The 27,772-nt window shown below is 49.8% G+C and overlaps 1 protein-coding gene across 1 annotated transcript in view; it reads right to left on the reverse strand.

Annotated features, from left to right (window-relative positions):
• The window catches only part of LOC116541972 (myosin-16), a 52,859-nt gene extending 25,480 nt beyond the window's left edge, over positions 1-27,379 (reverse strand). Inside the window, exons 1-16 of the mRNA XM_032266522.1 lie at positions 26,945-27,379; positions 25,419-25,484; positions 25,181-25,307; positions 24,389-24,447; positions 23,483-23,570; positions 22,983-23,100; positions 21,683-21,803; positions 17,853-17,989; positions 15,196-15,277; positions 11,147-11,320; positions 9,135-9,362; positions 7,972-8,076; positions 2,808-2,894; positions 2,441-2,586; positions 1,215-1,305; positions 755-811 (exon numbers count right to left, since the gene is read on the reverse strand). Of these exons, the coding sequence (XP_032122413.1) occupies positions 755-811; positions 1,215-1,305; positions 2,441-2,586; positions 2,808-2,894; positions 7,972-8,076; positions 9,135-9,362; positions 11,147-11,320; positions 15,196-15,277; positions 17,853-17,989; positions 21,683-21,803; positions 22,983-23,100; positions 23,483-23,570; positions 24,389-24,447; positions 25,181-25,307; positions 25,419-25,484; positions 26,945-27,379 (2,121 nt within the window). The remainder of the gene's footprint in view (positions 1-754; positions 812-1,214; positions 1,306-2,440; positions 2,587-2,807; positions 2,895-7,971; positions 8,077-9,134; positions 9,363-11,146; positions 11,321-15,195; positions 15,278-17,852; positions 17,990-21,682; positions 21,804-22,982; positions 23,101-23,482; positions 23,571-24,388; positions 24,448-25,180; positions 25,308-25,418; positions 25,485-26,944) is intronic.
• Positions 27,380-27,772: the final 393 nt, after the last annotated feature.

The raw sequence follows: 27,772 nt of genomic DNA on the forward strand, positions 1-27,772 counted from the left end.
TTATAGGCATGAGCCACTGTGCCTGGCCGCTGGGTGAGATTTAATGATACCGATGATAACCACCCAGAGCTCCTTTTTCTCCAGTAAAGAGCATGATGACTGCTTTACCTTTGAGAAGCCAGGATTCTGTGCCTGGGGGCTTTATGCCCTGCCTGTCATCCTGCAGGCTCAGTGAAGGACACTGTCTGTCTTCCCCACACTGCCTGGGCATTAGTGCGCATCCTACCCACCACCTGTCCAATTTGGCTGAATTTGGGGTTAGATATGCTGTGATTTGTCTCCCACCAGCTTTCTGGGCTCACTGTCCTGTAGGATCCCCACCGTCAGGCCTCCCTCCATACTCTGTTCTTGCTAACACGTGCTTTCTCCGTCTATACTTTCGTCCCCATGAAGGTAGGTGCTATTTGATTCCCTTTGCCTAGACATTCCTCCCTGCATCTGCCTGTTGAATTCCATCTTTGAGATCAAGTGTTTCCTCCCCTGTGTGCCCCAGGTAGAACCAGCCTCTTTTCCTCTGGACTCAAGCCACACAGAGTATCTGCCTTTTACATCATGATTAATGTGGATTAATTGAATACCTACTGTGTGCCAGTTCAGTCCCTGGCACACAGTAGGTATGCAAGAAGCAACTAGACTTTTTAGCTGGACACCTGTCTCCTCTACTGGTTTCCTTAGCAGAGGTTTCTATTCATGGTTGGATGTGTAGCTGCCATTAGGTCTTTTGACTCAAGAAGGGGAAACATATTTCATTTACCTTGGCTCTCATGGCCCTCTCGGCTTCTAGTTCTTCTTCCAGCTCTTCAATTCGGGCCTAGCAGACAGAGAAGGGAGAGGATTCATCTCTCGTGCAAAGTTAGTAAGTTAGCCCCTTAGCCTTTTAGGATGGAAAATAGGGAAGTGAGAATATGACAGCTACTGTCAAAAGTGGAGAGAAGCAGATCCTAGCGAGCATGCACAAAGGCCCTGAGGCAGGCAGAAGGGGGCCTGGCATGTGTGACACCCGGCGAAGCAGAGGCTGGAGGTTGGAGGGCCTCATGACCGTCATAGGGACTTTGGATTTCACCCTTAGCGAGGAGAACACGGGTCGATCTCCAAGGACTCCATGGCAATCTTGCTCCTCAGGGACACTCAACTGTCCAGTAGCTGACATGAACAAAGCAGTCAGAGTGGTGCATTTCCAATGGAGAGCTCAGGCTTCTCGCTCCTGGACATACCTGGTGCTCCTTCAGTTTCCGCTGCAGCGTGGAATTCAGAGACTGCTCATCCTCATATTTCGAGTTGACAGAGTTTATTTCCAAATCTCTCCTACAAGGGAAGGGATGGTCTCCTGAGGAAAGGCTCTGAGGGTAGACCAGTCAGCTGGTGAGGGAATGGCACCCAGGCTGCCAGAGGAGGCCTTGAACCTGCCGAAACGCATGCACCTCACAGGCCTTCTGGTCTGTGGTGACAGCCCAGAAGGTCTCACCTACACAGCAGTTAGACCTCTGAATGAGCTCCTCAGACTTTTCATCACTCATTCATTCACACATTTACTAAAGTGACACTTTTTTTTGAGACAGGGTCTTGCTCTGTTGCCCAGACTGCAGTGCAGTGGCATAATCATGGCTCACTGCAGCCGCAACCTCCTGGGCTTAAGTGATCCTCCCGCCTCAGCCTTTCCAGTAGCTGGGACCACAGGCTGGCTCCATCATGCCCAGTTAATTTTTGTATTTTTTGTAGAGACGGGGGTCTTGCTGTGTTGCCTAGGCTGGTCTTGAGCTCCTGGCCTCAAGCCATCCTCCCACTTTGACCTCCTAAAGTGCTGGGATTACAGGTGTGAGCCACCATGCCCAACCCCAGGTCACAGGCTTTTTTTTTTTTTTTTTTTGAGACGGAGTTTCACTCTTGTTACCCAGGCCGGAGTGCAATGGCGTGATCTTGGCTCACCGCAACCTCTGCCTCCTGGGTTCAGGCAATTCTCCTGCCTCAGCCTCCCGAGTAGCCGGGACTACAGGCACGCGCCACCATGCCCAGCTAATTTTTTTTGTATTTTTAGTAGAGATGGGGTTTCACCATGTTGACCAGGATGGTCTCGATCTCTTGACCTCGTGATCCACCCGCCTCGGCCTCCCAAAGTGCTGGGATTACAGGCGTGAGCCACTGTGCCCGGCCAGGTCACAGGCTTTTATGATGCCTCCCTACCCTGCTGAGTCCTCTGTTCCCGGGGGTGGTGGCGCTCGTCTCCTCCCCAGTGCCCACTAGGTATTGTGTGATGCTGTGTATTCCCTGCAGACAGTGAAGCCCCTACCTCTCTGCATATCCTCCATGCCTGGTAGGTGCTTGGGACGTGCACGAATGTATGTGAGGCCCTCCATACAGTGCCTGGCTCCTGGCACCCTTCAGGCAGCTCCAGCTATTGCTACCATTGTGACGGACAAAACAAACGATGACACAGACGTACTTTTTCACCACCTCCTCAAGATCCAGTTTGGAACGCTCCATCTCATTGAGGTTGTCGATGGTCATCTTCAGGTCGCTCTCAGCTTTCCGACGAGCCTTTTCCACCTCTGCCCGGATTTTCTTTTCCTGCTCCCAGTTATCCTCCAGCTACGGAGACACGAACAGCAAGAGAAGGCAGAAGAGGAAAGTCTGAGGTCAGAAAGCAACAAGGAACCAGACTGGATCCGATCCTTTAGCTGTGGCCTCAGAAGGGCTGTAACATCCCAGGGGATGCATCGGTTCAGTTCCCAAAACTTATCTTCGGACCCTGTGCCTCCAGAGGGATCTGGCCTTGGAGTTGTAGAAACAGCGATGGCAATGGGTGTTACCTCATGGATCTGCGTGTTCAGCTTGCTGTTACTCTTGGTCAGGTGGTTCACCTTGTCCTCCTCAGCCTGCAGGTCGTCTAGGGTTTTCTGGAAGGAAAGATACACACGTGAGTGCCTCAAGTCCCAGTGGGAGCAGCTGAACAGGGCTGATTCTCAGTCGTCACTTCCAATCTATGCAGCTCCCAGGCTTTGGGGAGTTGACTTGACTTCAGTGAGTAGGTACTGAGCACCTGCTCCTGGTGCTGGATGAGGCCAGAGCAGATGGACCTGAGCCACCCATCAGGGAGATTAACTGCTTGAGCCAGGGAGGTTAAGGCTTCAGTGAGCTCTGATCATACCACTGCACTCCAGCCTGGGCGACAGAGTCAGACTGTCTCTGCAGAATAATATGAAAATCAACTAGGCATGGTGGCACACATCTGTAGTGCCAGCTGCTCAGGAGACTGAGGTAGGACAATCACGGACCCAGGAGGTTGGGGCTGCAGTGAGCTATGATGGCACCACTGCATTCCAGCCTGAACAACAGTGAGACCCTATCTCTGGTCCCCAGGGAAATGGTCCCCATGTGGAAAATAGGTGGGGTGCTTCTGGTTGTCACAGTGATTGGAGGTCCCCCTGACATTTAGTGGGTGACTCCAGCAATGCTGGACATCCCACCTTGCTCTGGACAATTTGGTACCATGAAGAAGAATTCTGTAGTCTACATTCCTGATGTCCCACGCAGGCACTCATGTGAGTAAAACAACCATTTCTACTCTTCTGAACTTGGAGCCCGGCACCCTTTTACATGTAATTTAATGTCCTTTTTCATTTAATATGCACTGCATTTTTTTTTTTTTTTTTGAGACAGGATCTTACTCTGTAATTTAGATCAGAGTGCATCGGTATGATCATAGCTAACTGCAGCCTCCACCTCTTGGGCTCAAGCAGCCCTCTCGCCTCAGCCTCCTGGCTAATTGTTTTTCCTATTTTTTGTAGAAACAGGGTCTTGCTGTGTTGCCCAGGCTGGTCTTGAACCCCTGGGCTCAAGCAGTGCTTCTGCCTCAGCCTCCCAAGTAGCTGGGACTACAGGCACATGCCACCGCACCCGGCTTATTTTTAAATTTTTTGTAGAGACAGGGTCTTGCTATGTTTCCCAGGTTGGTCTAAAACTTGTAAGCTCAAGCGATCCTCCTGGCTCGGCAATCCTCCTATAAATCCTTATGCTAAGGTTACAGGCATGAGCCATTGCACCTGGCCTGCACTACGTTTTATTTTATTTTTATTTGTTTTTTTTATTTTGTGACAGGATCTCCCTCTGTTGCCCGGGCTGGAGTGCAGTGGCATGATCTTGGCTCACTAAAACCTCTGCCTCCCAGGTTCAAGTGATTCTCATACCTCAGCCTCCCAAGTAGCTGAGACTACAGGTACGTGCCACCACACCTGGCTAATTTTTGCCTTTTTAGTTTAGACAGGGTTCTGCCATGGTGGCCAGGCTGGTCTCAAACTCCTGACCTAAAGTCATCTGCCTGCCTCCGCTTCCCAGAGTGCTGGGATTACAGGCATTACAGGCATTAGCCACTGTGCCCAGACACTACATTTGAAAAGAATGATATACTGGTGGGGTACGGTGGCTCACGCCTGTAATCTCAGCACTTTGGGAGGCTGAGTTGGGTGGATCACCTGAGGTCAGGAGTTTGAGACCAGCCTCACCAACATGGTGAAACCCTGTCTCTACTAAAAATACAAAAAATTAGCTGGGTGTGGTGGTGGGTGCCTGTAATCCCAGCTACTCGGGAAGCTGAGGCAGGAGAATCACTTGAACCTGGGAGGCAGAGGTTACAGTGAGCCGAGATTTCAGCACTGCACTCCATCCAGGTGACAGCGCAAGACTCCATCTCAAAAAAAAAAAAAAAGTATGATGTACAATAGAAACTGAGAGAAGATTTATTGGTTATCATTGTTTCCCTAAAAGTTATGCACCATTCCTTCTACTAGTTGGCCTGCCTGGGCTTTTTTTTTTTTTTTTTTGAGACAGGTTTTCACCCTGTTGGCCAGGCTGGTCTCGAACTCCTGGCCTCAAGTGATCTGCCTGTCTTGGCCTCCCAAAGTGCTGGGATTACAGGCATGAGCCACTGTGCCCGGCCGACCTGCCTCAGCTTTTATATATCAACAGCACATTATCTAGTGTCAGTTTCCACTCATTTCTCCTTTATATCAAAGAGTGTGCTATTGATTTCTTGAAGTTACGTATTATGTTATTTATAATTTTTAGTTAGGAATAGTAAAAGGAGATTCTTTTACTGTTTATTTTTATAAAAATAAATTAAAAATAAATTTATTTTTATGAGACAGAATCTTGCTCTGTCACCCAGGCTGGAGTGTAGTGGTGTGATCTTGGCTCACTGCAACCTCTGCCTCCTGGGTTCAAGTGACTCTCCTGCCTCAGCCTCTGAGTAGCTGGGATTCAGGCGCCCACCACCATGCCCAGCTAACTTTTGTGTTTTTTTAAATAGAGATGGGGTTTTGCCATGTTGGCCAGGCTGGTCTTGAACTCCTGACCTCAGGTGATCCACCTGCCTCGGCCTCCCAAAGTGCTGGGATTATAGACATGAACCGCCGCACCTGGCCTATTATATTATTATTATTATTATTAGTGAGATGGAGTCTTGCCCTGTCACCCAGGCTGGAGTGCAGTGGCACAATCTCGGCTCACTGCAACCTCTGCCTCCCAGGTTCAAGCAGTTCTCCTGCCTCAGGCTCCTGAGCTGGGACTACAGGCAAGCACCACCATGCCTGGCTAATTTTTGTATTTTTAATAGAAACGGGGTTTTGCCATGTTTGCCAGGCTGGTCTCGAACTACTGACCTCAGGTGATCTACCCACCTCGGCCTCCCAAAGTGCTGGGGTTACAGGCATGAGTCACCACGCCTGGCCTATTTTATTTATTTATTTTGAGACTTGGAGTTTCGTTCTTGTTGCCCAGGCTGGAGTGCAATGGCGCAATCTCAGCTCCCTACAACCTCCATTTCCTGGGTTCAAGCGATTCTTCTGCCTTAGCCTCCTGAGTAGCTGGGATTACTGTCGTGCTCCACCACACCCGGCTAATTTTTTGTATTTTTAGTAGAGACGGGGTTTCACCATGTTGGCCAGGCTGATCTTGAACTCCTGGCCTCAAATGGTCCGCCTGCCTTGGCCTTCCAAAGTGCTGGGATTACAGGTATGAGCCACCGCGCTGGGCCTATTTATTGAATTTTCTATTTGTCCATTCACCCACTCACCAAAACGTATTTGTAATCCACAATCAGTATTCGCAGCACTTTCTCATGGTCATCTGCAAACATGCACGTGGGGTCAGGAGAAATTTTGACGCACACTTTTTCTGCTGAGGTCGAACAAGGTGATACTCTGCCTTTTTGTGTCAACCTCATACTCTAAACAAGTGTCATTTTTATGCTCTATTTAGTTCCATGCTTTTTTTTGCTTTTTATGGGGCTTTGCTGTTTAAAATGATCCCCAAACACAGTGCTGAAGTGCTGTTGAGTGTCCCTAGTGCAGGAAGGTGGTGATGTGCCTTATGAGAAAATACATGTATGAGAGAAGCTTCATTCAGACACAAGGTATAGACAGTGCTGTTGGCCATGAGTTCAGTGTGAATGAATCAAAAATTTAAATAAGACACATATAACACAGTAATGTATTGACCATAGTTGCATCAATTATGTATTGATTGTTTGATGAAAATGTTGGGAGGGTGTGGTGGCTCATGCCTACAATCCCAGCACTTTGGGAGGCTGAGGTGGGAGGATTGCTTGAGCCCAGGATTTCGAGACCAGCCTGGGCAACATGATGAAACCCTACAAAAATTGGCTGGGCACAGTGGCTCACGCCTGTAGACCCGGCACTTTGGGAGGCTGAGGCGGGCAGATTACAAGGTCAGGAGTTTGAGACCAGCCTGGCCAACATGGTCTAACCCTGTCTCTACTAAAAATACAAACAATTAGTTAGGTGTGGTGGTAGGCCCCTGTAATCCCAGCTACTCAGGAGGCTGAGTCAGGAAAACTGCTTGAGCCTGGGAGGCGGAGGTTGCTGTGAGCTGAGATGATGCCACTGCACTCCAGCCTGGGTGACAGAGTATGACTCTGTCTCAAAAATAAACAAAAACAAAAACATAATGACTGTAAATAACACAAATTGACTGTATTTGTTATGAAAGGGGGCTCTGGGTCTGATATGCTTAAAAATCACAGGGCAAGAGTGGCAGCTCCCAAGGCAGCAGGGAGAGACACTCAGGGGACATGTGGATTCATGGTGTCAGCAAACACAAGGATGAGGGTCCACTGTCTGGCTGTTTGCCTCTGTTTCTCTGGAGGTCTGCTCTGCATTCAGAAGCCTGAGCCCATGACAGCAGCCCTGGGAAAGTAGGGGAGTCTCCTCGGCCTCAAGAGCTCATGACCTGTTGTTGCCACAGTGTCAGGGTTTGCTGGGCTTTCAAGCTCACGGGTCATTTCCATACACCCTGCTCCAACCCCACCATTCCAGTGAGCACGCTTTCTCCAGTGTGCATGGGCCCAACCTAACTCATTGTTTTGTTGTTGTTTGTTTTTTTGAGACAGGGTCTTGCTCTGTCACCCAGGCTGGAGTGTAATTGGCGCAATTTTGGCTCACTGTAACCTCCAACTCCCGGGTTCAAGTTATCCTTTTGCCTCAGCCTCCTGAATAGCTGGGACTACAGGCATGTGTCACCAGACCTGGCTAATTTTTGTTATTTTTTGTAGAGATGGGAATTTTGCCATGTTGCCCAGGCTGGTCTTAAACTTTTAAACTCAAGGGATCCTCCCCGCTCAGCCTCCCAAAGTGCTGGGATTACAGGTGTGAGCTGCCTTGCCTGTATGATTCATAATTGTTCATACCTCCCCCTCTTGCTCTCAAAACTGTTCTAGTTTGGAAAACAAAATATATTGTTGCCCTACTTATAACAAATTTCAAAGGAGGGCAAGAGGAGGCCACACCCATGTCACTCTTGAGGAAACTGAGATGTACAGAGATTCCTTAACTTCCCTGCGGCCCCAAGCTGAAGGGGCATCAGAGCCAGGATTTGAAATGGGGGCTCTAGTCTCCAGTGCAAAGCACATTGTGCTAAGCTTCAGCCGCTGGCCTGAGGAAAGACTCAGGGGAAACCTACCTGGTGCAACTCCTCCAGGGCCCTCTTCTCCTTCTGGAGCTTGGCGATGGAGTCTTCACGGAGTGAGAGATCCCCAGTCAGGGTACGGACCTTGTGATCCAGGGCCTGGAAACCAAGGCAAGGAGAAAGGTGTGTTGTTAAGGCTGGAAATAGCCTTTGTGAAGAGAAGAGGAGGGAGTCCTCAGCTTGGGTGCACTCTAGAGTTTCCTGGGAGCTTGAGAAATGCCAGCACCCAGGGCGTGTCCCAGGCCAACCAAGTCAGAACTTTGGGGGTAAAGGGGAGCAGCAAGAACCTAAGCTCCTCAAAGTGTGGTCCCTGGATGTCGGCAGTGGCATCACGCTAGAAATGTAGATCCTCGGGCCCCACCAGACCCGCCAGAGTCTGCATCTGACCGTATCCTTGGTGGTTTGTGTGTGTGCAGCAGAGCAGAAGCACAGGTTTAGGCAGAGTCCCTCTTACCCTGCTCATGAACCCAACCCACCTGCAATAGCAGGAAGGGGACGCATCAGGAGCCAGGGCTTCCCCCAGGGAGCTGCTCAGAGGGGCAGCAACTGCTTGTTTGGGCAGAAATTCAACAGTTAAAGGTGGACACTTCACCATGATGGGAACAGCTTTCAGTCCCCTTAGTCAGCTGCCCTGCCCAGCAGAACTTTCTGTAGTGACAGACATCTTCTCTGCCTTTGCTGCCCCATGCAGTGGCACTTCACGCCCATGGCTGTTGAGCACCTGCAATGTGGCTTGTGCAACTGAGGAACTGCATTTTAAGTTGTAAATTAATGTAGCCCCATGTGGGCTGAGTACAGTGGCCCACGCCTGTAATCCCAGCACTTTGGGAGGCCGAGACAGGCAGATCACTTGAGGTGTGGTGGTGCATACCTGTAGTTCTGGCTACTCGGGAGGCTGAGGCATGAGAATCACTTGAACCCAGAAGGTAGAGGTTGCAGTGAGCCAAGATCATGCCACTGCACTCCAGCCTGGGTGACAGAGCAAGACTCTGTCTCAAGACAAAACAAAACAAAACAAAACCCCAAAAATTAACCAAAAAACAGCCCTATGTGGCCAGTGGTTAGGGCACTGACCATAGCCACCATGGGGGTTCCAGGCATGGCCCCTGCAGAGAGAGCACCTGAGAAAGGCATGGCAGGGCCCAGCCTCTCCTCACCTGCTTCTCCTTCTCTGTCTTGGCCAGCGTGGTTTCCAGGCCCTCCAGGTCCCGCTTCAGGTCGCTCAGCTCCCCCTCCAGCTTGCGCTTGGCGGCGCTCAGCGAGGCGGCTGTGCCCTCTTCTTCCTCCAGCCGCTCCCGCATGTCCGAGATCTGGCTCTCCAGCTCCATCTTGGTCTTCATTAACTGTGTCAGGCGCTCCTCTGCATCCATCAGGTTCTCTTGCTCCTGTTGGGAGAAAGAGCTCCAGTCGTAGGCAGGGTCCAGGCAAAGACCACACCAAGACCCTGGACAAGCCTTGAGCTGATGGGTCCTGAACAAATGTGTCCTGGGGGTTAGATGGGGTTGGACAAGGGACCAGGCTATCTCCGAACTCCTTTTTTTTTTGTCAGTGTCTTGCTTTGTTGCTCAGTCTGGAGTACAGTGGTGCGATCACAGCTCTTGGAGTCTCGACCTCCCGGGCTCAAGCAATCTTCCCACCTCAGTCCCCCAGGTAGCTGAGACTACAGGTACACACTGCAATGCCCAGCTAAGTTTATTTTTGAGACACAGTCTCACTCTGTCACCCAGGCTGTGGTACAGTGGCGCAATCATGGCTCACTGCAGCCTTGACCTTCTAGGCTTAAGCAATTCTCCCACCTCAGCCTCCTAAGTAGCTGGGACTACAGGTGTGCCACCATACCCGGCTTATTTTTAACTGTTTTTGTATAGATGGGGTTTCACTATGTTAGCCAGCCTGGTCTCGAATTCCTGGGCTCAAGCATTCCTCCTGCCTTGGCCCCACAAAGTGTTGGGTTTACTGGCGTGAGCCCCTGAATCTGGCCCAGGAGGATTCTTCCATCATTGTGGTCTAGCCCAGCCTCAGCCTCCACAAACAAAATGGGAATATCAGTTCAAACAACTTATCAGGGGTATGAAGAGGATATAGAGAAATTATGTTGGAGGCAGCTTCAGGGACAAGGGAAGGAAAATGCAAGCGAAGACGGCCGTGGCAGAGCAGGGAGGCCTGAAGATGGAATTGGGCGCCTTCCAGGGTTAGGTTTTCTACTAATGGGCCTAGGACCTTGATCAAATTTCTAAATGTCTGCCATACTGGGTTTTCCACTCTGTATGAGGCACATGAAAATCGGGTGTCTTACAGGGTGGCTGTGAGAGTCAAATCAGGAAAGGAATAGGAGAAGCTTTGCAAACCAGGACCCTGACAGTGAATTCACCGCGGGACATTTAATCAGGCACCCTACAGAAATGATGTCGTTCATTCTTCCCTGCTGTGTTTTCCTGGACAAACGAGGAAAAGGAGACTTGGAGATGGTAAGTTGCCAAGTTCACATGGCAGAGCCCAGCCCTGACTCCAGGGGACGATGTTCTCACCCCATCTTGTGGCTACCATCCCTGGACTTTCCCTACAGGCAGGGCCTGTAGCTGTGTGTGCCCAGCCTGCTGCTGTGTGCAAATAAGAATTTGATGGAGGCTGGGCATGGGGGCTCACACCTGTAATTTCAGCACTTTGGGAGACCGAAATGGGAGGACCATTTGAGGCTGGGAGTTTGAGACCAGCCTGGGCAACATAGTGAGACCCTGCCTCTACAAAAAATACAAAAAAATTCAGTGGGCGTGGTGGTGTAGTCCCAGCTACTCGGGAGGCTGAGGTGGGAGAATAATCTGTGTCCAGGGGATGGAGGCTATGGTAAGCTGTGACCGAGCCACTCCACTCCAGCCTGGGTAACAGAGCAAGACCCTGTGTCTGTCTGTCTGCCTATCTGCTCTCTCTCTGTCTCTCTCTCTTCTCTCTCTCTTTCTCTGTCTCTCTCTCTCTCTCTCTCTCTCAGACACACACACACACACACACGATGGAAACTTTTTGGTAGTTGGGTTGAGGGTGACCTTGTATGCTGGAGAATTTCCCCATGGTCTGGAGGGACACGGGTTTTGGGAAGAGCTCGCCCTTCCTCCTTCCCTGGGTCCAGGCTGTACGTGGGTCCCCCCACCCTTCTCCCCAGGACCCTGCGTACAGCCTGCAGCTGGATGGTGAGGTCGTTCTTCTCCTGGCTGAGTGTGGCCATCTTCTCCTCCAGTTCCTTGACCTTGTTTATCAGCTCCTGGGTCTTGGCCATGGCACTCCTGAGCTCCTCCTCCTTGGCCTTCATCTCCTCCTCTTGCCGCGCCACATTCAGGAGCGGCTTGACCTGGGCAATGAGCACCACCAAAGAGTGTTAGGAGGATGGGCTTTGCTGGGGAATAGATGGTGGGCTGTGGGGTCTCTGCCTCAGGTGTCACCTCACAGAACCATGGTGGGGGGAAGCAGCTCTTGCTGTATCTCTGTGGGTGGGGTCCCTCTCCACAGATGCCACCAGGCCAAGCTTCTTGTATAAAGTATCCCTAGCTTCAACAGAGAAGGCCCATCCTCGCCTAGGACAATTCTTAGGATGGTCTTTAATCCTGAGGGATATGGAGTCATGAGGTGACCTCAGCATCTAGGCGCCCCAAGGCTTACATCTATTCTGCACGTTGCGTAGACAGCAGGAGCCCTGGCAAAATGAACAGCCTTGGGGTCCCCTCCCTCCTTCCTTCCATACCGAGTGCTGCCCCTCTGTCTCTCTCAGTTTCTGTCTCTTTTTGTCTCATTTTGCTGTCTCTCTCACCTGCCCACTTTTTCTCTCTCTTTTTGTGTGTCTGTTTCTGTCTTTTTCATGCTGTCCTTATCTCTGCCTCTCTTCTCCGTCTCTCTCTATTGCTGTCTCCCTCTCTCTGTTTTTCTCTCTCCCTGTCTCTGTCTCTGTCTTTGTCTCTTTCTCTGTCTCATGGTGTCTCTCTCTGTCTTTCTCTCTGCTGTGCTGTCTCTCTCCGTTTCTCTCTCTCTCATTTTCTGTCTGTGTCTGTGTCTTTATTTGTTTTTCTCTGTGTGTGTGTGTCTCTCTCTGTCCCTTACTCTCTCACTTCTTTCATCTTCTCTCTAACCTGAAGTCCTACCTCTCAAGTTGGCCTTGCAGGCCTTCTGTAGTGTAGCCCATGCTGTCCTCCTGCACTGTCTCAGCTGACACTTCCCGCCCTGGCGGGTGCCCCTGTGCCTGTGTCTGTACGGCTGGGCCTTCTTTGCTGTTTAGCCAGTAGCATTTGCTCCTGTTCTGCACCTGTAGCACCCATTAGGATCTCTCCATGTACTTGGCCTTTCTTACCTGCACTGGAGCGCCAGGCTCCGTCCGGTCCCACCACCCATATTCTGCCCTGTGTCTGCAAGCCCCTTAAAGACCTCCCTCCTGTCCCTTCAGGGTCCCTAAAGCACCTAGCAGAGCTGGTGGGGCAGGTCCTCTGGGAATCACAGATACAATAGATACATAGTCAATAGATATGTTTTCCAGGAGGGAAAATGTCCTAGACATGGATTTGGGAGGAGAGACGGCCTGTGCCTCTTTTGGAAGATAACAGATAAACCTCGTTCATTGCCAGCCTGGTTGTTGAGAAGCTGGGATGTCACAGTGGTAAAGCTGGCATGAAAAGGTTGCAGTAACCACCATATTGCTCCTGTGTAGTACTTTTGATTCAATGGAAACCTACTACGAGCGTTTTTTCATTGACCCAGCCTATCTGGCTTTGTTAAAAAAGGTTAGAGCTTCGTTAGTATACTAAGAGGAGAGGTTTAAAAAAAAAAAAAACTAAAAATGCTGGGTGCTGTGGCTCACGCCTGTAATCCCAGCACTTTGGGAAGCCGAGGTGGGTGGATCACCTGAGTTCAGGAGTTTGAGAAAAGCCTGGCCAACATGGTGAAACCCAGTCTCTACTAAAAATACAAAAAATTAGCTGGGCGTGGTGGTGGGCACCTTAATCCCAGCCACCCAGGAGGTAGAAGTTGCCACTGCACTCCAGCCTGGGCAACAGAGTGAGACTCTGTCTCAAAACAAAACAAAACAAAAAACTAATTAGAACAAGACCTTGTTCTGTCAGGTCTAATGGTAATGAGCAGGGAGTTTATAGCCTTTGCTACTGTGTCTACTCAGAAGAAACCTTAAAGGCCATTGGCCTGGGTCTTCCCAGAGTCTAATTGTATACCGGGGGGTCTGGTGAGATGCATTTAAGGTAGACACCCTTTGATTGAGTTGTGACATAGTTACTTTAATAGGTAATTTAAAAAATGAAAAAGAACTCCTCAAACTCACAGTTTTGTGGATAACATTTGGTCAGGATGAGATTAAAGCAGGTAAGACTACAAAGTTTCCTTTTAAAATAAAATTTGTTCTGGGCACAGTGTCTCATGCCTGTAATTCCAGGAGGCTGCGGAGAATTACTTGAGGTCAGGAGTTTGCGACTGGCCAGGGCAATGTAGCAAGACCTTTTCTCTACAAAAAATTTAAAAATGAGCTGGGTGGGTGCTATGCACCTGTAATCTCAGCCATCTGGGAGGCCGACATGGCAAGATTGCTTGAGGCCAGGAGTTTGAGACCAGCCTGGGCAACATAGCAAGACCCTGTCTCTTCAGAAACAAAAATTAAAAATCAGCTAGGCATGGAGGCGCACACCTATAGTCCCAGCTATTTGGGAGGCTGAGATGGAAGGATAGCTTGAGTCCAGTAGTGTGAGGCTGCGGTGAGCTATGATTGCATCACTGCACTCCAGCCTGGGTAAAAGTGAAGCCAGGTGTGGTGACTCACTCCTATAATCCCAGCGCTTTGGGAGGCCAAGGTGGGTGGATCACCTGAGGTCAGGAGTTTGAGACCAGCCTGGCCAACATGGTAAAACCCCATCTCTACCAAAAATACAAAAATTAGTCGGGTGTGGTGGCAGATGCTTATAATCCCAGCTACGGGGGAGGGGGAAGCTGAGGCAGGAGAATTGCTTGAACCTGGGAGGTGGAGGTTGCAGTGAGCTGAGATTGTGCCACTATACTCCAGCCTAGGTGACAGAGTGAGACCCTGTCTCAAAAAAAAAAGAAAAAAAAGTGAATTAATGTACAGAAAAGTGCATCATGGAACAGGTGAGGAAACCCAGGCAGCACCGGCAATGCCTGGCCTTTGAGATGTGTTCATATAGATTCCTCTCCAGTCTCAGGTCTTCCAGGGCTGGCCTGTGTGTGGATACATATGGGGAAGCAGAACTTGCTATTCCTCCCTTTCCGTTTGTGGTCGGTGCTGATTGTTAGCCAGTTCTTTCCCATGGGGAATATAAAGAAACTTCCTTGTGAGCTATGGAGGACTCAGGGCCATCCGAGATGACTCAGATCCCCTCCTCACCCTCTGCAGGTCCTCCTGTCTGTCTCCTGAACATAGCTGCCTGGTGCCCAACTTCCTCCTCTGGTGCCCAGGGACATGTTCCCTCTTAATGGTTGCCCTAGTTCAGGCATGATCGGACCCACATACAGTGCCATGGCTGGTGGCCTCCTGCCTTGGCTGAGGGTGCCCTGACTACCCACATCTGTAGGTCCCACCAGCTGGCTGACTCACACACCACACTCATTGCTGTTTTGGAAGAACAGGAAATGAGAGGTCGGACCCCATCATTTCCTGAGGTTCCTCCAGCTCTAAAGCCAAGAACTCACTGAAGTTGAAGATGCCTTAACATTCCCAGGGGCAAGGAGTCAATAATCAAGCTTACTTTTTTTGGTAGGGCTGTAGTGGCTCTCTCCATCTTAAGTGGATTTTATTTGAGGGATGAGATAGAAGGCGGAAAGACACATGATGTTTGTTTGCTCCCTCCCTCCCTCCTTTCCTTTCGCACACTCTCTCTCTTCCTTTCTTTTCTTTTGAAATGGGGTCTCACTATGTTGCCCAGGCTGGTCTCAAACTCCTGGCCTCAAGCAACCCTCTTGCCTCAAGCAACCCTCTTGCCTCAGCCTCCCAAAGGGCTGAGATTACGGGTATGAGCCACTGTGCCTGGCCCCATGATTTTTCTTAGGGAGGAATTAGTTCCTGTCTGGATAGAGGCTAGATTTTGCCTCTAAGGTGCCCTCATTTTTAGACTGTTTTTGCAGCTTCTCACTCCGAGGGGCACCTCTGTCCAGGATCGAGCCCCCTCCCCACAAACCCACAGGCAGCAGCAGTCCTTGCTGTCCTGGCCCCTCAGCCCTCACCTTGTTGTACAGCTTCCACCATCCCCAGAAACGAAGCTGCAGGAACTTGCGCACATTCCGCTGAATGACTTTCAGGCCCATTCTGTGAAAAGAATCCAGGGTTGAATGGGTTACAATGAAGGTGTTAGGACCTGGCTTCTGGCTTCCCTGGGGAAGGGCAGGGGCCTGGAAGTAGAAGCCAGCAGATCTACTTTGTCTAGACACAAAAGTGCTTTCTTAAGACCTGGCATTGCCCATGTGGTTGGGGGCAGGGAGACTCAAGCTGGGGTCAGAGCTTAGCAGCTAAGAGAGCTGAGACAACACCCGATGGAACCAAGTCCCTCCCAGATGGTGCGAGGCTGAGACAGAGCAGTCATTTTACTCCTGCATTTTCCCCACTTTACCAGAAATCACCCATTAGTCTCTGAATCCCATGGATCTGCAAAGTTGCTGGAATCTGCCCATTTCTTGTTCCCTGTAGCTTCATTCAATTGCCATTTATTGAGGACCTCCTGTGCACCAAGGCCCTGGGCTGGATCAGGCCAAGATCCCTCACATCAGCCCCTAACTGGTGTCCCTGCCTTCAGTATAGGGCTGCAGGTGCCCTGCTGGTGGGAACAGGAATTCATTACTAATTCTGTGACCACAAAGAAATAGACTCAATCACAGGTCATCTGGGATGAAACTAGGTTGTTTTTTGTTTGTTTGTTTTTGAGACAGGGTCTCACTCTATTGCCCAGTCTAGAGTGCAGTGGTACAATTGTGGCTCACTGGAGCTTTAAACTCTGGCTCAAGCAATCCTCCTGCCTCAGCCTCCCAAGTAGCTGGGACTACAGTCATGTACCACCACCTGCTAATTTGTGATTTTTTGTAGAGATGGGGTCTCCCTATCTACTGTTGCCCAGGCTGGTCTCAAACTCCTGAGCTCAAGTGATCCTCCTGCCTTGGCTTCTCAAAGTGCTAGGATTGCAGGTATGAGCTACCACACCTGGCTGGACCCAGCCGTTTTTAAATTACCAGGTTAGGGAGATGGCTGAAAAACATGATTAAAAGGGCAGGGATGTGGAGTAAGAATTGCTGAGTTCTATCCTGGCTCTGCGTGAACCTGCCCCAGTTTCTTAACTTCTCAGATCTCAGTTTCCACATCTGTAAAGTGGGGATGCTGACCCTACCATGCTCCTTTTACAGCATCATTACATGGATTAAGTAAGAGAAAGGCTTTGAATGTGACCTGAACTATAAAGAGAGGGTTTATGTTAATTGTTTCCTGTTAGGGGTTGAGCTGTGTCCTCCTAAAGGATCCGGTGAAGTCCTAACCCCCAGTATCTAGGAAGGGGACTTTGTTTGGGAATAGGGTCCTAGCAGATATAACTAGTTAAGATGAGGTGGTCATATTAGAGTAAGGTGGACTCTAATTCAATATGACTGGTGCCCATATAAAAAGAGAGAAGATGGGCTGGGTGTAGTGGCTCATGCCTGTAGTCTCAGCACTTTGAGAAGCTGAGGGGGGTGGATCACTTGAGCCCAGGAGTTTGAGATGAGCCTGGGCCTTGGGCAACATGGAGAGATCTCATCGCTATAGAAAAAAAAAAAAAAAAAAAAAGCCAGGTGTGGTACCGTGCACCTGTAGTCCCAGCTACTCAGGAGGCTGAGATGGGAGGATCACTCAAGCCCAGGAGGTTGAGGCTGTGGCGAGCTATGGTCACACCACTGCACTCCAGCCTGGGCCACAGAGCAAGATCCCATCCCCCTTCAAAAATAAAATTTAAGGTTATCGATATCCCAGTTATCCTGATTTTATTATATGAATGTATCAAATTATCACATGAAACCCAAAAATATACATATCTATTAGGTATCAGTTAAATTTTTTTTTTTTCAGACAGATTCTTGCTCTGTCACCCAGGCTGGAGTGCAGTGGTGTGATCTCAGCTCTCTGTAACCTCTGCCTCCCGGGTTCAAGTGACTCTTCTGCCTCAGCCTCCTGAGTAGCTGGGGTTACAGGTGTGTGCCACCACGCCCACCTAATTTGTGTATTTTTAGTAGAGACAGGGTTTCACCATGTTGGTCAGGCTGGTCTCGAACTCCTGACCACAAGTGATCCACCCACCTCAGCTTCTCAAAATGCTGGAATTACAGGTGTGAGCCACTGTGCCGGGCCCTTAATAAAAAAATTTTTTTAAAATTCCTGTTGTTTGAAGATACCCAGTGTGTCAACTTGATTGTGGCAGCTCTGAGAGACAGGATTCTTTTTTTTTTTTGAGATGGAGTTTTGCTCTTGTTGCCCAGGCTAGAGTGCAATGGCACAACCTTGGCTTACTGCAACCTCTGCCTCCCGGGTTCAAGCGAGTTTCCTGCCTCAGCCTCCCAAGTAGTTAGGATTACAGGCATGTGCCACCACGCTCAGCTAATTTTTGTATTTTTTATAGAGACAGGGTTTCACCACATTGGCCAGGCTGGTCTCGAACTCCTGATCTCAGGTGATTTGCCTGCCTCGGCCTCCCAAAGTTCTGGGATTACAGGCATGAGCCACTGTGCCTGGCCAGCCACACAGGATTCTTTGTGCCAGCGAAGACATTGGCATCCATCCCTTGCCAACCGCACGGTGTGGCTAGGGGTTCTGTTCCTGAGTGCTTGTGGCTCCCCTGGGCCTTCCTGTTGGTGTTTGTGAGTGCTACCTTCGTTCCAGCATCTTCTTGAACTCCACCCTCATGAGGAAGCCCCGGAGCCGACACTGCAGCATCGTCATGATCTTGGCCAGACGCTCGTCCCTCATGTCCTCAAGCTTTGCCAGGATGCCTGCACGGAAGAACACCTGGGGAAAAGACGGCACACCTTTGAAAGAGCCCAGCTGTTACCCAATGGCAGCCAGTTGGAGGAGTTTTAAATCAAAGAAGGGTTTTTGTTTTTTGTTTTGGTTTGTTTTGTTTTTGTTTTTCAGAAAGGATCTCACTCTGTTGCCCAGGCTGGAGTGCAGTGGCATGATTACAGATGACTGCAGCCTTGACCTCCTGAGCTTAAGCGATACTCTTATCTCGGTCTTCTGAGTAGCTGAGACTACAGGCACATGCCACCAGCTAAATTTATTATTATTATTTGTAGAGATGGGGTCTCACTATATTGTCCAGGCTGGGCCTCCCAAAGTGCTGGAATTAGAGGCATGTGCCACCATGTCCAGCTAATTAAAAAATTTTTTTCTGAGATGGGGTCTGGCTATGTTTCCCAGGCTGGCCTTGAACTCCTGGACTGAAGTGATCTTCCCACCTCAGCCTCCCAAAATGCAGGAATTATAGGCATGAGCTACCATGCCCCACCTGTGGATGTTTTAAAAATCCCCCCAGATGAGTCTAATGTACAGCCAAGGTTGAGACTTTGTTCTAGAGAAACTCCTGCACAAGACCATGAGCAAGAATGTTCACAGCCGCACTGCACTGCAGTGTGGCAGTGATAATGTCACGTACCAGTGAGGCTGAAGCTTAGAAACATGGTGAAGAGATAAAAGCACGTCATGGAAGAATGTCACAGAAGGGTGTGTCAAGTACGATACTTCCGTGACACTCAAAACCAAGCACAACTGCAGGCATATGTGCTAAAGCTATTTTTGACAGGTAAGAAAATGAGCCAGGTGATGTGGCTCATGCCTGTAATCCCAGTGCTTTGGGAGGCTGAGGTGAGGGGATTGCTTGAGCCCAGGAGTTGGGGAACAGCCTTGGCAACATAGTGAGACTCTGTATCTACAAAAAATACAAAAATTAGCCAGGTGTAGTGGTGTGCACCTGTATTCTCAGTTACTTGGGAGGCTGAGGTTGGGGAATTGCTTGAGCCTAAAATTTGAAGCTGCAGTGAGCCAGTGAGCTGTGATCATGTGACTGCACTCCAGTCTGGGTGACAGAGCAAGACCATGCCTCTGTCTCTTTTTTTTTTTTTTTTTTTTAAGACAGAGTCTCCCTCTGTCACCCAGGCTGGAGTACAGTGGTATGATCTCACCCCTTTGGGGTTCAAATGATTCTTGTGCCTCAGCCTCCCGAATAGCTGGGATTACAGGTGTGTGCCACCACGTTCAACTAATTTTTTTTTTATTTTTAGTAGAGACGGGGTTTCACCGTGTTGACGAGGATGGTCTCGATTTCTTGACCTCATGATCTGCCTGCCTCGGCCTCCCAAAGTGTTGGTTTTAGAGGCATGAGCCACCATGCCCGGCCAAGACCATGTCTCTTAAGAAAAAAAAAGGTAAGAGAATGGTTTATATCAAAATTCAAGACAGGGTTACTCCTGCGGGTGGGGAGGAGATGAGGGAGGAAAGACATGCAAAGTTGACATTCCAGGCTTTTCAGTGGGTTCATAGGTGCTGGCTTTATGTTTCATGATGTAACACCTTTTTCCAGGCTTCAAATAGGATATGATAGAAACTTTTAGAAGGATAGAACATGCCAGGAGACCTGCATTCTGGCCTCAGCCTACCTTGGATGTGCTGTGTGTGTGACTGTGGTTAAATCACTGTCCCTTGGGGGGCCTAGGCCTCCCCTTCTGTCTGGAGAGAATGTTGCTTATAGGGCCTCCGAACTACAAGAGCCCAAGATGCCACATGGGGCCAGGGAGTATAGCACCCAACTGAGTCCCTGTGGGTAAAAGATGAGAAAGAATGCTCCCTGCCCCCAGAAGGCCCCCCAAGGAGCTGGACATCACAAAGTAGAGAAATTGGATTTGATGTCATAAAACGTTTCCTGATATTTCAAAATTAATTGGTGTTGAGGTTTGGTCTTTGCAACGAGCATGTGGCTGGGGGTGGGGCCCACCTGAGCCAACTCCAAACATAGGAACACCATTTGCAGTCAGAACCATTCTGTTCTTTGTTCTGCCCCTGCTGCCAGTCTGCCTAGTCCTCAGGGAGCAAAACTGTCCCCAGCAGCCCTGGGCCTTCCCCTGGAACTGACATGTCTCATGCAACCCTTGTACAATAGCAAGATGGGGTCCCTTTGGCCAGGTGGTAAACAGACCAGATTCTGAGCTGTGCCAGATTCTGAGATACCAGCTCCGGCTTCTCCATCCACACAACCGGCCCCATTGGGCCTGATGCTGCCTAGCTCTGTCCCGCCTCATTCTGTGAGGTTGGGTATGCCACCTCCACCCCCTCTCCAGGCTTTCTTAAGTTCCCCATCTGTCAAGGGTGGGTGGGGAAAGGAGGGGCCCTCTGGTTTCTAAGATTCTTTCCAGCTCAAGTATTCAATGATCCTGTCTCCAAACCTCAGGTGTCCCCCACAAGTCAATCTAGCTATTTACAGCACATCTTAATTGTGAAGGAGGACAAAACAAACAGTTCTGCCAGGTTCTAGGGTAGTGTTACAATTCTGCACAGACAGAGTATTATAAAGCAAGCTCCAGGGAGTGAGGGATTCATTCTGTTCTCTTCACTGTGTGTCCCTAGAGCCTGGAACTGTCCCTGGCACACAGTAGGTGCATCATAAGCGTTTGCTGAGTGACCAGATGCATTAGAGGCACAGGCATGCTGCAAGCTTCCATGCCAAGCCTGCGTCATGCATGAGAACTTGGAGAGATAAATGATCTGCTCCAGGCGGCACAGAGGCAGGCTTTGAGCCCAACTCTCCTGACTGCAAAGCCAGTGAACCTCCTGTGTCATGGGGAGATCATGTTGAGGTGCAGTCTGCAGGGGGTGGCTGTGTAAGGACACCTTGCACCACTGGCCTGGCCAGCCTTTACAACCCCAACAGGATGCCGCGGGGTCAGGAAATGGGATAGACCCAGGGCAACTCAGGCGCCATGAGTCAGGAGCAGGAGGCTGCTCTGTTTGAGTCAGTTTGGGCTCAGCTGCCAGCTCAGAGCTGGGCTTACAGTTCTTCACTGTCCAGGCCCCGCCCAAGCAAACTTCCTGACAGGGTCAGATCCAGGACCTTGATTCTGATTGGCCCTTTTTATTCTTGGAAACTCAGGGCTCAGGGCAGGTGCAATGGCTTATGCCTGTAATCCCAGCACTTTGGGGGACTGAGGCAGGAGGATTGCTTGAGCCCAGGAGTCCGAGACTAGCCTGGGCAACAGAGTGAGACCCCATCTCTACAAATAATTTTAAAAATTAGCTGGCTGTGATGGTGTGTGCCTCCTTAAGTCCCAGCTACTTGGGAGGCTGAGGCAGGAGGATCATTTGAGCCTTGGAATTCGAGGTTGTAGTGAGCTATGATTGTGCCACTGTACTCCAGGAAGACCCTGTCTCCAAAAAAAAAGAAACGTAGGGTTCTAAGAAATATTCTACTATTGCTTGAGTTTCCCTCTGACCTGAGCTGGGTTCTATGCATGTTGCCTCTAATCACTCCAAATTCTGTGAGGCTAGCATGATCAACCCTGGTTTTTCAGGAAACAAAGGCTTTCAGCAGCTAGCAGACTTGCCCAAAGCAGGCCATTGGTCAGTGGCCAGGTGGAATCCACACCCCAAAGCCCACCTTCTTGGAATAAGGCTGAAGGGGTGTGTAGGGGGAGACTGCCCACCAGACCCTACCTTGGTATGTCCAATTTTGTATTCATTCACATCCAGTTCAATGGCTGCAAGCAGCAGCTCTGAGGCCTTCTTGTTGTCCACAAACCCCTGGGGAATCACGTTGGGGTTCAGCACTTGGTACCTGGCAGGAGAGAGATGATTGGCAGCTATCACTGTGCCCAAGCTGATAGCACTAAAGCATGTTCATGCAGTTATCCGCTGGTCTTTGAGATGGGCTTTGGACAGGGATTAGACTTGTTTGACAGATGCCCCAGGGACTCAGAGAGATGAGATCGATAGGAGGTTTTGGAATAAGGGCTACAGTTTGGGAGTGGACATTGGTGTGGGTTGGGGGTACATGGAAGAGCTGTTTCTAGAAATGAAGAAACCAAAATCTCTTCTTGATAGAGCTTGGAGTTGAGAAGAGGGCATTGACCCAGACATCAGAAAACAGCCCTTTTTATCCTGACCTGTGAGCAGCCCCCTTTGTGACCTGGGACACAAAAGTCCCCAGCTGGGGACTTCAGAGGGGCTTGGATAAGGTGACTACTAGTGACCTTTCCTGATCCATCAATCTGTGGTCCTATGTTGGAGGAAGTTGGAGGAGGTAGAAGATTATCATCTCTGAGATGGGGTTATTAGTTACCCCAGTATTCCTCCAGAAGCAGACCCTGAGATAAGAATTCAAATACAAGTAGTTTATCTGGGAGGTAGCAGAGCAAGGAATGGACAGAAAGCCAATAAAAGGCGTGTTGTGGAGGCATTTAGTGCAACAGGCAATTGGAGCTTAGTGCTGCTGGGATCACTGGGAGCCACAGTGGGAGTGTTTACTCCATGGAAATGGGCAGACACTAGCAATCAGGGCTTCTTTTTTTTTGGACCAGGAGAGCCCTTGTTAAACATTTACAAACACACTGCTGTCTGAGCATATATGTGGAAAATGTCTCAGACTCAGCCACGAGAAAGGTGAGGAAGCTGGGGTATTTATACACCAGCTGTCCTCAGTCACTGACTGGGTTGACAGCTCCTTCCAGGGAGGCATTAATTCTGGGGACTTTCAGCTTGCCAAGGAGGGGTGAAGCAGCATCCAGAAGCCGAGAAATGCAGGGGCTGGCAATAGAAATTTGGGGCAGCGTCTATAGCCATACCACCCTGAACATGCCCAATCTTGTCTAAAATGTGGGCCAGTGTATACTTAGGTAGTAACTGAGAGGGAGGTGGTATTGACCGAACACCATCGTGTCTGCTGCAGTGGATGTGACTTATCAGCTGGAGAACTCCTGGGCGTCTTGAACCTTGCATTCAGTGAGACATCACTCACCTCTGCTTGAACTCCGGGTACTGCAGCCTGTTTGGGAAGCCCTTCCTGCAGATACGGATGCCTTCCAGGACACCATTGCAAGCTAGCTGGTGCATGATCAGGTGGGCATCTACCACACCTGCCAAGGGGGAGGGTGCAAGATGGAGAGTCCCTCCTCTGGAGTGGGACAGGCCAGTCCTGGCCACTCAAGGAGGCTGAACTGAGCATCTGTACCGTCATCCCCAGTCATCTCCTGTCACTGTCCCAGAGGCCCCAGGTCCCCCACCATTTGGCCAATGCCCAAAAGCTCCCCTGAGTTTGATTTCTGGTTGGTTGGGCACCATTTTGCTTTATAAAGCAGCTAGAATATGATTCAGCTAGAAACCATTGTTGGGGTTTCTCTCAGAGCCTTGTTTTGCCCCCATCAGCCTTGGTGATGAAAGGTGGACTTAATTCAGAATGAACACTAACTTTGCATACCCTTAGGACTTCCAGCAGGGAGCCATGACCCCACAACATACCCGACTGCTTAAACTCATTGGGCACAATGCAGCGGACAAAATGGGGTGCAGTGCTATGGAGGGTGGTCATCAGCTTGTTCAGCTGCTCCTGGGGTTGGAGGACAAAGAACGAGTGAGTGAAACTTTGCATTGATGTTCAGGATACCCATACCCAGGAGAGATATTTATTTAGAGTTTAGTCACTTAAAACAGAATTAAAATTCAGCCACATGTGGTTTGCGGCTACCATATTGGACAGTGCAGAAGAGAATGTTTCATCTTTGCAGAAAGTGCCATTGGGCAGCACTTCTCTCAAGGTCCAAGAAGCAGGGCACCTCTGGATTCAGAGCTGGTTCATTGTAGAATCTTAGTACTAGGAGGAGCTGTAGGGTCTGTGTGGACAAACTGTTGTCCACTGTTAACTTCCCTAATGGATGCTCTCTCCTCCTCTGCTTGGATATACCCAATAAGGTAGCCCCCTCTGCCTTGGGAGAGCCTGATTCTTGAAAAGTGTTGACACCTTTCTTTGTGCAACATCTCCTTGTAGACTGCACTTTGGAAGGGAACGCCTAAACTTCATGGAAGTTGTGGCCAGTCCAAGACCTGCCAGCCAAGTCTAGGACAAAAGATCTTGGGCATTGCTATCTCAAGTGGTAACACTGCATAAATCCCCTTTCCCTCCGGTCTTAAATCCAAGAATGATATAGTTGGACTGGACCTTCGCTAAGGGTCTCTTCTGCCCAATGGTACTGTTATTCTGTGGCCTCTTCAGAAGGAAACAGACCCCTTCAGGTAAAGAGGCAATCACAGACAGAGAAATGAAATCATCCTGACCCTGGCCATGAAGCAGCAGCCAGACCACCCAACATTGAAAGGAAGGGTTGGGGGCACCAGACCCAAGGTGACCTCGGTGCCACCCCTACTCACCCTGTAGAAGTTGGAGACTGTCATGAAGGTGGAGCCTCTCTTCTGTTTCTTGCCTCCGGCTGAGGAAGGGACAAGTATGTTTCATGTCAGTACTCAGTATGAGAAAGGCAGCCCCATTAAGTGCTCTGCACCAAAGCACATGCATTCTGTGGATTTAAAAAGGCTTATCTTGGGGATAAATAAGGGGGATCCTAACATGAAGAAAAGGAGTGGTCAAATGGGCTGGCTATAGTGTAATTGTCAAAAGAGCTGCTGTGCTCCTTGGAGAGGCTGCAGGCTTTTGCGATTTCTGGTGCAAGGTGACAAACTGCTCGCATTGCCTGGGGAGGAAGAAGCACCCACAGACCATGGGAGAATGTGCACTTTGGTGGTGAGACCAAGGAGACTGGCGTTTCTGGCCCCACTAATTGGCAACCCTATGGGGCAGCAGCCACCAGGGCATTCCCCTAGGAGCCACATGACCTCTATTGGATGGGAGGCAGGACTGAGCTTGGTATTTGCTTCAGACAAGAGAGAGGGAAACAGAAAAAGAAACACAGAACATCTGGGTGTCAACTTTTCCAAAGTAGTATCCATCCACCTAGAGGTGAGATATGCCTAGCAATTAGTTCAGTTACTGGAGGCTCCCAGGTTGTATCTACATGCCTCATTTCATGCCTATCTCAAGCCACTTTTCATTCATTCACTCACTCCACAAGAGTTGAATGAAAGAGTTTTTGTTCCTTCTTTCCATTTTGGCCACTAAAGGGCATCAGCACAGGAAGCATGGATGCAACAAGGGGTCAGCCCTACCTGGAGCCTCCTCTTCTTTGAAGAGAAGGGCTAGGATTGCCACAGTTGATTTCTGGAACAAACCCACCACTGTTTCATTCAGGGGGTCTTTGTTCTTCTCCAGCCAGCCCGTGATGTTATACCCCACCTGGAGAGGGCAGACGCCAGTGAGTAACTTTGAGGTCCAGCCTTTCCCTTTTAGTGCTATAGCTAGAGCCCCTCCTACAGCTCTGCCCTATTCTCAGCTCCCAGGACCAACTTTCAGCCCCATTTCTTGGGGCTCCAGTTCTTGTCCTGCTGACTTGCCTGGTGTCCTGCGATGCCCCTGAAGCCCAATATGAGTTGGAGGCTCTATCATCTCTTTTCTTGGGTATTTGCAATTTGCCCTTGTAGGATACCCCAACTCTGAGCTTTTCACATAAACCTAGACTCCCCTGCTACTCTCTCCTGGACTGTGTAACCTTCTCTTACGCAGCTTGCTCTGCCAGCCACATTGTGCCTCCCTGACCCCTGGGTCATCTTTTGCCCAGTGGTTTTGCTGTCAGTGACTTGACTGTGGCTGTAGAATCCTCAGCTACATGAAGAATTCTCTTTGCTGCGAAGCATAGAGTCCCTCTTCAAACACTGTAGGTTGTCTCCTTTCTAGGGGAGCATAAACGCTCTCTTACATCACTGTAGGGTCATTGGCTGGTGGAAAGGGAGGTCCACCTGTCCAGCACTGAGGGCTCCATATATCCAGGTAACTGGACATCTACTAATTTCTGCTTCCCATCTTGCCACATGGTCCCCATTGCCAGGGTAAGGAGGAAGGAGTCTTTCAGGTCCTTCCATTGAGCACAGAGAAGTGAGGAAAGTAGATGAGAAGCCAGAACTTCTGGGCTTGCCATCTCCTTTGTAGCACAAAGACATTTGTCATCTCCGTGCATTATTTTAGGGCCTTCTTGGAAATGCATAGGTCCCACTTGACTTTGAATATTCCGTTTCTATAAATAAGGAACTCTTCTCAGTTCAGTGTGGGAAGAGGGGATGGAGAGCTGCAATTTGGTCCCAAGCCTGCTGTTTGCTCCAAGTATCGGCCCAATCCATTTTACAAGCAATTGGCATTATGGTTATGGTTGATGGTATCATAAAACCTTGGCCCTGATGCCCAGTGGCATCATGACTTTCCTGACAGCTCTGTCTTAAGGCTGCAGTTTGGTTGCAGTCAAGCCCACAGAGGCTCAGCAACCTCTGTTGGTAACAGGAGCATTGGCACTTACAGCGATAATAAAATCCCAAGGAAACCAAATGCATTCTCATAAGCTGGCAAGATGAACGTCACCTCCCCTATTAATTATGCATATACAATCTGAGTCCTGGCTACACTTAATTTCCCCACTTCCCAAGGACTAAGTTTGTTTTGAGTGAAAAAGTCACTCTATAAATGTCACCTTGTTGGTTTGGTGGCTACGAGCTGTCAGAGAGCCAAGTTATCAGTTGGGAGTCATTAATGGGCTCGTGGAATTTTGTTGTTGTTCTTTTTGCAAGTGTTGTCATTTCTGGCCAAGACTGAGGTTCAGCTGTCAAACCAAGGGCTATAGATGGTGGGCCCAGGCAGGTATGATGGGCCTGGGCAGGGTGCAGCCTGGATGGGTCTGATGGCTGCTCCCTAATGGGTATCTCCCTTGGAGAAGTGATGAGGAGGTGTGAGCGGAGCTCATTTCAGTTAGCTGATTACCCTGTTATACCATGGTTGTGCTGGTGGAAGCGGGACATCTCTGGAGGGGTATGTCAGCATGCACCTACAATAGCGGCAGTGACGGCAGCCAGCTGGGACCCAAAACACGGAGGGACCCTGCGGCTAGTACTCACAGTGCCTGCATAGTGAACGAGCTCGAAGTGGGCCTCGGGCCCCTTGCCCTTGCCTCCCTTGGGCTTCAGGAAGTTGCTGGACTTGCCCAGGTGGTTGTCGTACAGGGCTGCCTTGAATGTGGCATCAGTGGCTTTGGGGAAGACGCACTGTTCCTCCAAGATGGAGAAGATGCCCATGGGCTGGGAAGGAAGAGGACAGGATGGTGTTAGAGGAGGTGGCAGGACCCAAAAGAGGCCACACTGGCACTGAACCTGGGGCCAGTGTAGAGATGCACCAGACACCCATATGGCCATCCAGGAAGCAGGACTTTGCGCAGTGACATATGGGAACAGTGCCTGGTGCTCCGTGGTCTTGTCATCAAACACCATGGCCATTAGTACTTGAAGGAGGCTGGAATTCATTAAGTGCAACAGAAGGGAAGACTGAGATCTGAAGGGGCCAGATAGCTCCTCCAATGCTAATCCCACCTCAACAGCGGCCCCTGGCAAGCTTGGCCTTCTGAAAAATGGGGAAGTCAATGCCACCTGTGCTCTCTGCTTTTTAAATTTAATTTATTTTATTTTGAGACAGAGTCTGACTGTGTTGCCCAGGCTGGAGTGCAGTGGTGTGATCTCGGCTCACTGCAACCTCTGCTTCCCAAGTTCAAGTGATTCTCCTGCCTCAGCCACCTGAGTAGCTGAGATTACAGGCACCCGCCACCACACCCAGCTAATTTTTGTATTAGACACAAGGTTTCTGCCGGGCGCGGTGGCTCATGCCTG

The sequence above is a fragment of the Sapajus apella genome, unplaced genomic scaffold (genome assembly GCF_009761245.1).
Source record: "Sapajus apella isolate SASKATOON/1434 unplaced genomic scaffold, GSC_monkey_1.0 scaffold159, whole genome shotgun sequence".
In the NCBI taxonomy this organism is placed as follows: domain Eukaryota; kingdom Metazoa; phylum Chordata; class Mammalia; order Primates; family Cebidae; genus Sapajus; species Sapajus apella.